We start from the raw sequence: 12,360 nt of genomic DNA on the forward strand, positions 1-12,360 counted from the left end.
AGCTCTCACAGGTTTCACTGTAATAATAGTAATAAAACTTGTGCACGAAGAAGAAGAAATAGGGCTTTTATCTCTTATTCCCAACACCTGGCATATAATAACTCAATTCATGTTTGAATTAAAGCAAGGATCTAAAATATGCACTAAGATATTAAATCAGGAATTTGATTTATAGAAGGTAGTTAAAAGTCAAGGGCAGCCTGTTGAACTATTTCTTAGGGGTATGATATTTTATGTCTTTTAATATATTCAAAACACTCAGAAATATAAAAAGCTCTGAGATTGGCAGGAATTGGCCTTTTAATGAATGCTGCTTCCATTTCCTCTCTTTAGAATTTGTGCCATAGTTTTTCATGGCAATCTTAATAAAAATTATTGAAGGACTATGGGTATCAATTCACCAACAAGTATTTGTTGCAGGCCAGCTAAGCCCTTCATACTGTGTTCCAGGGGAAAAGTTCAGTGAACATAAAATCACAGACTATTAAATGTCATAAAGATTCTGATCAGGGCTTTGGAGCGGTTCCTTCAGGTTTCATCCCCTGCTCAGAATTTGCATTTCCAACCCAGATATACCGAATCAGAATCTATATTTTAATAAGATTACTAGGTGATTCTTATGGATTCCTAGTGGAATGGATCTGGGAATGTCATTAAAATGTAGATTCTGATTTAGTATATCTGTGGTAGAAATGCAAATTCTCAGCAGGGGATCAAATTGAGCAGAAAAGAACTGGTTCAAAGCCCTCCTTCTGATTTAACCAAAGCAGAAATCCTTTTGACAACATAAGAGTGAATGTCTTGTGCTAGGCAGTATTCTTATATCTGTGTAATACTATCTAAGTATTAGAAGAAATTTCTAATACTTACCACAACCCATTGAAATAGGTAATGTTATTATCCTCATGTTATAGATGAGAAAACTGTTGAGTCTTGCCTAAGGCCCTATAGCTAGTTAGCAACAGGGCCAGGATTTGAACCTGGGTCATCTGATTCCAAATTCTGACTACTTCATCACTACTCTATGAGAGAAGTCTTCCAGCCTCTACTTGACTACTTTGAGGTACAATGAATGCATTACCTTTTACTAGAAAATTTGTCTTAATGTTGATATGGAATCTTCCTTGCTGCTTGGGTTCTTAGTTGTGAGTGGGAGTGGAGCATGGCTTTTTTGTCTTCCTTTGAGCTATAGATAAGCAGGTTAGGGCAGTACAGACTCTGGATCCTGGAAGCACACCCCCGGAGACTTCACACTAGGACTTGTCAAGCATCCTGGCCACATGTTTCCATTTTCATTACAATGTTAATTGTCAACTGGCATGTTTATATCAAGATTTCCTATGTCAGCATTTTCTCCAGGATCTAACCACCCGTTAACTTGGGAAGTTAGCACTGTGTGAGTGATAGAGAGGTGGATTTGGATCCAGATAGACCAGGATTCAAAATATGTCCTAGTTAAAGTTTTATGATCTTGGGCAACTTATTTAATCATTGAACTTTAGTCTTCTTGTCTAACAAGAATAACAAAAGATCCTTTGCCACATCTTAAGGTTAGTTGTAAGGATTAAATATGATATAGCTGTAAAATTCTGAGAACCTAGTTGGTGCTCAATTATGGTGGCAAATTCATGTTAAGAAGGCCTTGTGTGGACAGTGCTGTGCTGATAAATGTTTATTTAACAATTGGCTTTCTGGGGAAAAAAAAAGATTTAGTCTGTAGCATTTGCTGATTTTTGTGGTGTAAATACTCCCAACAAGGCTGATTTCAAGGTGTCACAGTGACATCACTGAATACACAGTGGGGAGTGATGCACACAATCAATTAATCCACAAGCCATCTCCAGCATGCCTGTGTGTGTTGTCCATGTGTGACTCCCACTCCCACTCATAACTAAGATTTGCAGCATTAATACATAATTAAAAAGATAGATGCACGAAAAAAATTTTCTATTAGAAGGTAGAAACTGACTAAGGAATTGTTAGCTGCCATCGAGTTGGCCCCTGCCTCATAGAGACCTCATACACAACAGTGTGAAATGCTTCCCAGTGCTAGCCATCACCATGATTGGTTGCAGATGAGACCACTGTGATCCACAGGTCTTTTATTGGCTGATTTTTGGAAGTAGATCACCAGACCTTTCTTCCTAGCCTGTCTTAGTCTGGCAGCTCCACTGAAACGTGTTCAGCTTCATAGCAACACACAAGCCTCCACTGACAGATGGGGGCGGTAGCTGCACATGAGGCTTATTGGCCAAGAGTTGAACCCTTAGGCAATTTATAACATTTGAAAAGAAAGTACCCTATAGGTTGTGATCCTAATTTTATAGTGACTCTGTTTTTACGGTATTTCATTCAACTCATTTCTCAGACAGTTTTTATCTTTCAGTGCTTATTAATGTAATTTTTTTTACATATACCTTGAAGCTCTAAGTTTGGAGTTAAAGAAACTTACCATAGAAACATCAGCAAAGGCAAACAGAGCTATACAAGAATATAACATAAGTAGAACAATTCAAATAAACTTACTCCTGCATTGCTGTTTCAAAGTTTGTTAGTCTTGTCACCATAGTTTCGCACAAAGTTAATGAAAATAGGAACTCTATAATTTTGATGCAGAACATCAAGCACCTCATAATTATCATCATCACCCATCTTTATTCACTGTCATCCATCACCATTGTTATTGTATTTTTATTGCTCAGATTAAGCCAGTCCTAATAGAGCATAATGGTATGGAAATTATTTAATTACATTATTATAAGTGCAAACTTTATCAAGTCAGAAATCACTTAGTCCTATGACAGAAATCCACAAATACCGCCTTCTGGAAGCACTATGTGTGCCTTTAAGATGTTTAACTTGTTCATGCAGAGAAATATGTAGATTGTCTGATAGCTGACTTTTCTTCTATCCTTCGTGTTTATACATCTAATTTTGCCTCTGTGTTGAAGAATCTCAGACTTTACAGTTCAGAAGAAATCACTTATGGCTCTTGCTAAATATACAGATTTGGGAGCCTCATATAGTAGATCTCAGGTAGGGCCCCTGGAATCTCTATTTTTAACAAACTCTCCAGGTGCTTCTGATATAGGTGGTGTAGAAAAACACACTTTGAGGAACATTGCACACTGCTTCAGAAAAGACATTCATTCTTTTTCCTATGTATTTGTCATCTTACTGCTTAATGGTATAAGAATATCAAGAAATAAATATGTTATTATTACATAAATTATAATTACATTGACCATTAAATAATTGATAATAATAATAATGAAATCAGATGCATATATGGTGCTTACTATGTGCCAGACATCCTCTAAATGGATTTGCATGAATGAATCCTCACAATGACCCTATGAGGCAGGTAATATCATATTCCCATTTTCTAGATAGGAATGCTAGAGGAGGCTAGTCACTGAGTCATAGATGTTAACAGCCAGACAGCATAGGTTCAACTTCTGCCTCCACTACTTATTGGCTACATGATGATGGGAAGGCCCCTTCCCCTCTCCCTGACTATAAATGAAAATTTAGTATGACTAGTACTAACCTCGGGGAGCCCTGGTGGTGCAGTGGGTAAAGCGATCGATCAGCTGCTAACCAAAAGATCAGCAATTCGAAACCATCAGGAGCTCTGCAGGAGAAAGATGTGGCAATCTGTTTCCATAAAGATTTACAGCCATCTAAGATGCATCAATTGGTCCCAACTCACCTGGAGTAAAGGAGAATGAAGAACACCAAAAACACAAGGCAAGTATTAGCTCAAGAGACAGAAAGGGCCACATAAACCCTCAGAGACTTCATCAGCCTGAGACCAGAAGAACTAGATGGTGCCTGGCTACCACCAGTGACCACCCTGATAGGAAACACAACAGAGAGTCCCTGATGGAGCAGGAGAAAGGTGGGGTGCAGAACTCAAATTCTAGTAAAAAGACCAGACTTAATGGTCTGACTGAGTCTGGAGGAACCTCAGAAAGCATGGCCCCCAGACTCTCTGTCAGCTCAGAACTAAAACAGTTCCCAAGGCTAACTCTTCAGACAAAGATTGGACTGGACTGTGGGACATAAAATGATACTCGTGAAGATGTGCTTCTTAGCTCAAGTAGATTCATGAGACTAAATGGGCAGCTTCTGTCTGGAGATGAGATGAGAAGGCAGAGAGGGTTAGGAGCTGGTTGAATGGACACGGGAAATCAGAGGTGGAAAGGAGGAGTGTGCTGTCACAGTATAGGGAGAGAAATTAGGGTCACATAACAATGTCTGTATAAATTTTTGTATGAGAGACTAACTTGAACTATAAACTTTCACTTAAACTACAACAATAAACAAACACACACAAGATTTACAGCCATGGACACCCCATGGGGTTGCTATGAGTCGGAATCGAACTGAGAGCAGTGAGTTTGGTTTTATTTTTATTTTTTGGAATACTAACCTCACAGGGTAGCTGTGAGGATTATATGAGCTGAAACAGGCAAGTATTTAGAGCCTCATCTGGAGACTAGGCCATGCTCTACAAATGTTAACTATCCTCCTCCTTTCTTGTGGTAACTCTGTCTTTCCAGCCCCTTTTCTGTGAGTTATTGTGGTTAACGTCCAAATGCTGCTTTCTGGGCTGTAACCACTTGTAACTAATAGAGAGTATTTTTCTTTTTCTCCTTTTTTTTTTTTTTTTTAAATCATTGGAAAACATATGATTTTCTATTAATTTTAGTAGGCAAACATACAAATGTTAAGCATAATTAATAATTTCATTACCTAATTAGAAAAGCAGAGCACAATGCGTGTGACTACAAGATTATATAAAGTCTCCACATTGAATACTACTATTAAATTCATTAAAAGAAAATAATATTAGGCCCCTTTATTTAGTAGACTGGATTTCAGACATTGTCTATTTGTAGTCTTTTCTCTTCCAACACAGCATCACATCACGGTTGCCTCCTGGTCCTCTTGCCTCTGATGAAACAGGCTCACAAACACTTTCGAGTTTTTCAGGTATTTCACCTGCCAGCATCAGTGGGAAATCCTTTAGAAGTTCCCTTTCTGTGTGCTTCACTATCTGTTGGATTTGTTGGGCTGTCGCTCTTACTACTTAGTGTACATTACCTTCACCTGGAGTTCTTTTGTAACTGAAAAATCCTGAGCACTAGATGCCCACTCAGATGGCCTGGAATGGAGCTTGGGAATCTGTATTATAAACTTTGCCCCCAGTAACACTGATGCAGTCACTCCATTGACTTCTCTTTGAGAAACACTGGCTTAGATTGTAGAGAAAAATAAAACTGCATATGAACGATAATTGGGACATGATGAGATAAAAGAGATTAAAGTAAGAATAGAAAACATTACCAAAGACAATTAGACTTTGCCTCTCTTGAGGGTTTCCTATTAACAATGGGTTCAAGGATAGGGTTTTTGCAGCAAGGTTCAGAACATGTGCAGTGAGTAGATGGAGTGGAAGCTGGGAACTCTAATAAGGAAACCACTCGAAAGAGGAGCATGTGGCAAAAGAGAAATTGCAACACAAGTTTACCCTCTTTCATTTCTCCCTTTACTTCTTTGGTCCATTCTTTCTGCCCCAATCTGCCATTAAATGTCCTGCTCAGAATGGGCCAGACTTCTAGTGATTGTTACATATGCATAGAGGGAGGGTTTTGCAGGTCATACATGAAAGCTCAAAGTTTATTGATATATTTATATTTGATATTGTGGCTTAAAGAGAAGGAACAAGGATGAGAAATGGGATCTTAAACAGCAGGAAAAACAGGGAATCCCTATAGCTCTTACGAAATAATTCAGTGGTGAAAGTATGATTTTGAGAAGCTGGTGTAGAGGTTTTATAACCAGTTATCATTGAGTCAATGCCAACTTATGGTGACCCCATGTGTGTCAGAGTAGAACTGTCCTCCATATGGTATTCAGTGGCTGATTTTCACATGTAGATTGCCAGATGTCTCTTCTGAGATACCTCTGGATGGACTCAAACCTCCAACCTTTTGGTTAGCAGCGGAGCTCACTGACCATTTACACAACCCAGGGATTCTAGAGGTTTTCTAGAATAAATATTTTAAACTTTATTTAACAAATACTTATAAAGCACTGCTTTACAAATTTTAAAAACATTAGTACATTTAATCTTCTTAACTCCTCTGTGAGGTAGGTAATATTAATATTCCAATATTACAGATGAGGAAAACTGAGAAGTTGCTTGTCCAAAGGATGTACAGAGGAGGCAGAAAGATGATGGCTCCATACTTTGAAGGAAAGTGGATATCATTTTGTATAGAAAGGGGGACTACATTTGAGTCCACCCAAAGGATGCTATTTGGGTTAGACTGACAAGCTCTATAGTAATTAGAACCCACAACTCAAAACAGAATTTAGACAGTTCTGGCAGCAAAAGTAACCTCCTGAGCATGGGGGTGGTGGGAGGGCATTCTTATGATGATAAATTGGGTGAGGCCACCTAATCCCATTTAGGATAGCTCCTGGATTTATAGAAATGAGCATATGAGGTAGGACTTAAGAATTAGAACTTATCCATTAGAATCTTTGCCACCACAGTTCATTTTTCCTGAGGCTGAGATAGGAGCATTAGTGCCCGAATTTTATGTTTCTTCTTGACCTCAAGGGCTCAACTGAAGACTTCACACAGAGAGCACCGAAATCTTTACCAGTGATATTTTAAGCAAGAGTATTTTTTATTCTTAATGTCCCAAAACATCTTTCTGAATCAATTAATATTCATCTGAAACATCGTTTTCTATGACTGATCAACAATAATAATGATAACAGCTGACATTCATCTTACTCTATGTGGTCACTGTTTAAAGTGTTTTACTCATATTCCATTATATGAAATGGCATAATTTACTTGATAACCCAGTTTTATTGGTCATTTTTATTATTTTCCAAGTTTTGCTATTAAAAACAATGCTGCAGCAGTCACATCTGTATCTAAATGATGTAAAGTCCCTGCAATTATTTCCTTAGAATAAATTTTTAGAAGTAGAATTGTGAGCGTAAGAGTGTGCATATTTTTAATATTTGTAAGAGTTTTCACATTTTGCCAAATTGCCTGCCAGGAAGTTTATACCATTTGTATTTCCACCAACAACATAGGAAGATTTTTTACAAAAAGCTTTCAAAGTAATGAATTGTGAATTAGCAACCTCTGAGTTCTTTTTAAGGTGTTATCTAGCAGTCTTCATAAAAAAACAAGATGTCCAATGACCTCTTTCCTCAGAGAGAGAATCCAGGATGCATTTCATTCTGTCTGTAAGATGTTGCCATGTAATAACTAGAGAAACTTCTGCAAAAGTAACATGGTATAAAGTGTGATACATTCTCTGGGCCATAATAGTTTGCTCTTGGTATCAGAGAGATCCTCAGTCCTTGTTATCGTTTACATTACTCAGGTCTTAACTCAAATGTCACCTGTTATAAAGAAGCTTCTCCTCCTACCTTGTCTAAAATAGTCTCCTCAACCTCCAACCACTCTCTATCCCATTATTCTGCCTTGTTTTTTTATAACACTTAACGCACAATTCTGTTTATTTATTTACTACTTTATTGTGTCTCTCCTCATTTCAGCATAAGCACTGGGACTCAAAATATCTTTCCTGTACTGGTTACCATTTTATTCTTGGTGCCTAAAACAGTGTCTGGCACATAGAAGGCATCCATATATGTTGAATCAGTGAATAGATGAATGAATGCTAGTTCTATTAAATTCCTACGTTCAAGCACAGCTGTTAGTCTGCATTACAGCTCTATAAAGGAACAAAGTATTCATATGGGGCGAAGCAACCTTTTTGGACCCTGTCTAATGTATTTAACCTCATAGATGAATATAAGGAGGGAAAGACTAATTATTAAAGCATCAATAGCATTGGACCTTTGATTACAAACGCGGGCGAGTTTCCCCTTGGATTTATCCCATGAGTCACCATTAATGGTATTGACAGTGCTTTCTCTTTGCTTATTACTTAAGAGCTGTGCCCTTTGGGTAGCCATCTTAATCAATTTCCTCAGTCCAGTCTTCCATGTGCAAAGTTTTAACAGGGCTATTAAATATCCTAATGTCAAATTCTGTCAAGATTATTTTGCCCAACAATGGGTGTTCTGAGAGATACTATTTTGAGAGCAAGTATCTAGATTCACCATGAACCTTAACTAGGAGAATACGGTTGTTTCACTCAGATTGGTACAAAGTCTATATGGTCCCTCATGGTATCCCCAGCATTAACACAGTGATTGTCACATAATACACATTCCAAAAACCATTGAATAAATGAACAAGATAATCCACATCTGTCCTATTAAGAAATGCAATCTGTATTTATTGGATAAAAATCATGTTATGTGTTCTGGGTACTCCTTTGACTATGAATGAGAATTTGTGTGACTAGCCCTCTCTTGCATCTATCTAAATTGAAATTCTGAGTGTGGGCAGTAGCAATTGTTTCAGTAAGGACCTAATTGGCTTGAATTTACAAGATGTTATTTTTCTCATTGGAAAGAATGCTTACCACCTTTCCTGATTTTCTAGGAAACCCAGGTCTCCCCAGAGTCCCATCGAGATTTCCTGTGAAGTTTCTGGGTTATAATAAACTTTCCCGATTTGGACACATCAGTTAATTTTCCCATATCTAGTGTTTTAGAGTCCAAACTTTGGAATCAAATAGCCTAGATTTATGACTTGGCCTCACTACTTACTGTTACGTGACCTTGGGCAAGTTACATAACTTCTTTCTGCCTCAGTTTCCTCATTTTAAAAATGGGACATTAAGAGTGCCTTCCCCATATGGTTGTTGTGAGTTATGAGTTAATACATGCAGTGGACTTAGAAGAAAGACAGGCACATCACAATATTAAATTACCAATATTAAAGTGTCTTTTTTAGAAAGAGATATAAATACTTATTTCTCTGAAGTTAGGGAAAAGAGCCACTAGGCTGTAACAGCTGTAAGATAATGATGATGAGGATAACTGCAGTCACCATTTATTACATGCCCACTATTTGCCAGGCAAAGCCCTGGTGGCACAGTGGTTAAGCGCTCCCTTGCTAATTAAAAGGTCAGCAGTTCGAATCCACCAGCCGTTCCTTGGAAATGCTGTGCGGCAGTTCTGCTCTGTCCTACAGGGTCACTATAGGCCAGAATCAACTCGATGGCAACAGGTTCGTTTGTCAGGCACTGAACTAAATGCTTTGCCTTATGTATTTAAATCTGACAACACAGTTGTCTTAGTCATCTAGTACTGCTATAACAGAAATACCACAAGTGGATGGCTTTAACAAACAGAAGTTTACTTCCTCACAGTAAAGTAGGCTAAAAGTCCAAATTCAGGACATCAGCTCCAGGGGAAGGCTTTCTCTCTCTGTCGGCTTCTCATCAACCTTCCCCCAGACTAGGATCTTCTCCACGTAGGGACCCCGGGTCCAAAGGACAAGCTCTGCTCCCGGCACTGCTTTCTTGGTGGTATGAGGTCCCCAACTCTCTGCTTGCTTCCCTCTCCTTTTATCTCTTGTGAGATAAAAGGTGGTGCAGGCCACATCCCAGGGAAACTTCCTTTACATTGGATTAGGGATGTGACCTTAGTGAGGGTGTTACAGTCACATCCTAATCCTCTTTAACATAAAATTACAATCACAAAATGGAGGACAACCACACAATACTGGGAATCATGGCCCAGCCAAATTGATGCACACATTTTTTGGGGGACATAATTCAATCCATGACAACAGTGAAGTAGGTGTTATTTTTATTCCTTGTTCTTCATGAGGAAACAGGAACTCTCAAAGGTTGAGTACTTTGCCCAAGGTTAAATAGCTTTTAAATGGCAGTGTTGATATTTGAATCCAACTCCATCAGACTTCAAAGCCTGTCCTCTTAACCATTATTCCATGTCACTCTACAATCTTTTTTCATTGATTCTTAGTTTTTTTTATTATATAGCTAAATTCCAATGGCTAGTCTAGAAAAATCCTTCAAAATCCTTGCCTTGATCACTTTCAAAGCCAATCAAATCCTGAAAACATAAGATTTTTGTAAACTCTATCAATATAATCCAAAACTAGATAGACAACTATGAAGGATCTGCAGCTAAGATTCCTCTTGCCCTTGTTATACTAGCAATATAGTTTTCCCTGATGTTGCTCTGAGCTTTAAGGAATTCAAGTGCTTGAGGTTAGATTTGTAGTCTTTTATTTCATTTTAGCAGCTGGTACTTCTGGTATTTTTCTTTTTTTTCATTCTACTTTTTCTTTCTCCAATCTTGGCTTGAAGAGCAACTCCCTGTGTATGTTCAGGAATCTATGGCAAAGGGAACAAGTACAATAATCTGTCTGTCACTGTTTGGTTGTTAATATTGTGTCCCAGCAGCCAAGAAGACAGAGGCCCTGTGAGCATCTTTGTGTTTGGGCTGTGACTTTGGTTGCTGAAATGCAGTTTCTACCGTTGGCCTTTCTGCCACCTGCTATGGGTAATAACCATCTGAAGGACAAATCCCCTTGTCTGTGATTTTTCTTTCTAGGCTTCACTGGAGAAACACTGTGAAATGATTTATTCCTCTGTACATATGAAGCTACAATGTCTTCTCAGATGCAGAGTTTTGGCCTCTGATACTCTGTGTTCTTAGGTTAATCCATTAACTTGCCTCGGGGAAAAGGTACAAGGAAGATGGATGAAGGTGTTATGAAAACAGAGATGAGGAGGATCTCAAAAAATTCCAGCCACTGTCTCTTCTTCCCTGTCTGCATCTGCTCCCAGGAAATCTTTTGCAAGCAAGTGAGGCTGTTAATAGCTGTGCTTTGTACCTGCTGTTACGGGGCCAGTTCTTTCTCACTATATGGATATAATGGATATTTTATCTGCCTTCATGATCCCTCTCAAAGAAGGCACGTATGCATGTACACACCCACACACACATACGTATTTCTGTGCTCAAATAAGTGTGAGAAATGCTGGGTGAAATACAGCTAAATAGATCTTTTTACTGCAGGCCTTCCAGAACCTCAATAAAGCTCATGAATAGTATGAATCTCTAGAAGAGATGTATAATATGCAACATTCCCCAAATTTCTTTGACCTGGGGACACTTTTCTTAAGGAGCAGCTTGAAGGACTAATGTTCTATGGAACACACTTTAGAAAGCATGGGATTAGGCTATTTTCATTACAAATTTGTAAATTTAGTTTGAAAACCTATCTTGTGCTTGGATACATTGGTTTCTTAGTTTAGGCGAATTTTTTAAAAATATATTTTAAGGTTGCAAATGTATTTTTATACTGACTACCAGAAGTTGTGATTCTAAATAGTTCCTACAAGAGCATTATCTCAAGAACTAAGGAGTGAATACCCGGTTTTCCTCCCCCTCCCTTTTCTCCTTTGAAACCTTGAGCATAGCCAAAAAGAGGAAAGCTAAGTAAGTGGTAGAGTTACGTGTGTCTCTTTCAAGAGAACCAGGTGGAAGCCACATTGCCTTTTCTGACCTAGCCTTAGAAGCACAGTGACACTTCTACCACATTTCAGTTGTTTCAAGCAAGTCACTAAGCCAACCCAGAATCAAAGGAGGGAGTATTAGACTCCAATTCTTGGTGGGAAGAGGCAAGGCCATAGTGCAAAGGAGCAAGTTGGATGGGAGATATTTTTATCTCTGTCTTTGAAAAGTACAATTCTCCACAGACATTGGTTATTTTGAAAAAGAATGAGGTGATTGCATCTTTATAATACATCATCGAGAAGTGCATCAGGCACTACATCTTGTTACTATAAGATGGGTCACTTTAAAGTGCTGTATATTTGAAACACTGTCTTTCTTCATCTTCACAAGAATGCTCTCAGATGATATATGGGAACTGATCAAAATTACTTTTTTCATTTGTATAGCACATTTAATAATCAACTATTATTTAGTAATAGCATAGGAAAAAGTCATAGGATGGAAATTAACAAACAAATGAGAACATACAAGTGAGCAATAATGAATAACCCAAAAAATGGAAATACTTATGACCGAGGAGGGTATACCCACAAATGATGTTCTAGTGCTTCTCAATCTTGTATTGTACAATAGAATGGCCTACAGAGTTTAAAAAATAAACAACAACAAAAACTCTGGTGTTCAGGCCCCTTCCCCAGAAATACTGATTTAATTGGTCTGAGGTATGAGCCAAGTATAAAAATTTTTGAAATTTTAAAAGCTTTCAAGGTGATATTAATGTGCATCCAGACTTGCCACCATTGCAGTATACCCTTTGTAATAAATGCATAAGGAAATGTATTAGGAAAAATATTTAATGGTAATGTTTAGTTGACTTAGTGACCTTCTTATCAATAAGATCCCAATTTTAAT

At 38.0% G+C, this 12,360-nt stretch overlaps 1 protein-coding gene across 1 annotated transcript in view; it reads left to right on the forward strand.

The window, feature by feature from the left end:
• The window catches only part of NRXN3 (neurexin 3), a 1,723,724-nt gene that overhangs the window by 1,053,050 nt on the left and 658,314 nt on the right, over positions 1-12,360 (forward strand). Inside the window, exon 19 of the mRNA XM_023726412.1 lies at positions 3,017-3,036. Within this exon, the coding sequence (XP_023582180.1) occupies positions 3,017-3,036 (20 nt within the window). The remainder of the gene's footprint in view (positions 1-3,016; positions 3,037-12,360) is intronic.

The sequence above is a fragment of the Trichechus manatus genome, unplaced genomic scaffold (assembly GCF_000243295.1).
Source record: "Trichechus manatus latirostris isolate Lorelei unplaced genomic scaffold, TriManLat1.0 scaffold00010, whole genome shotgun sequence".
Lineage (NCBI taxonomy): Eukaryota > Metazoa > Chordata > Mammalia > Sirenia > Trichechidae > Trichechus > Trichechus manatus.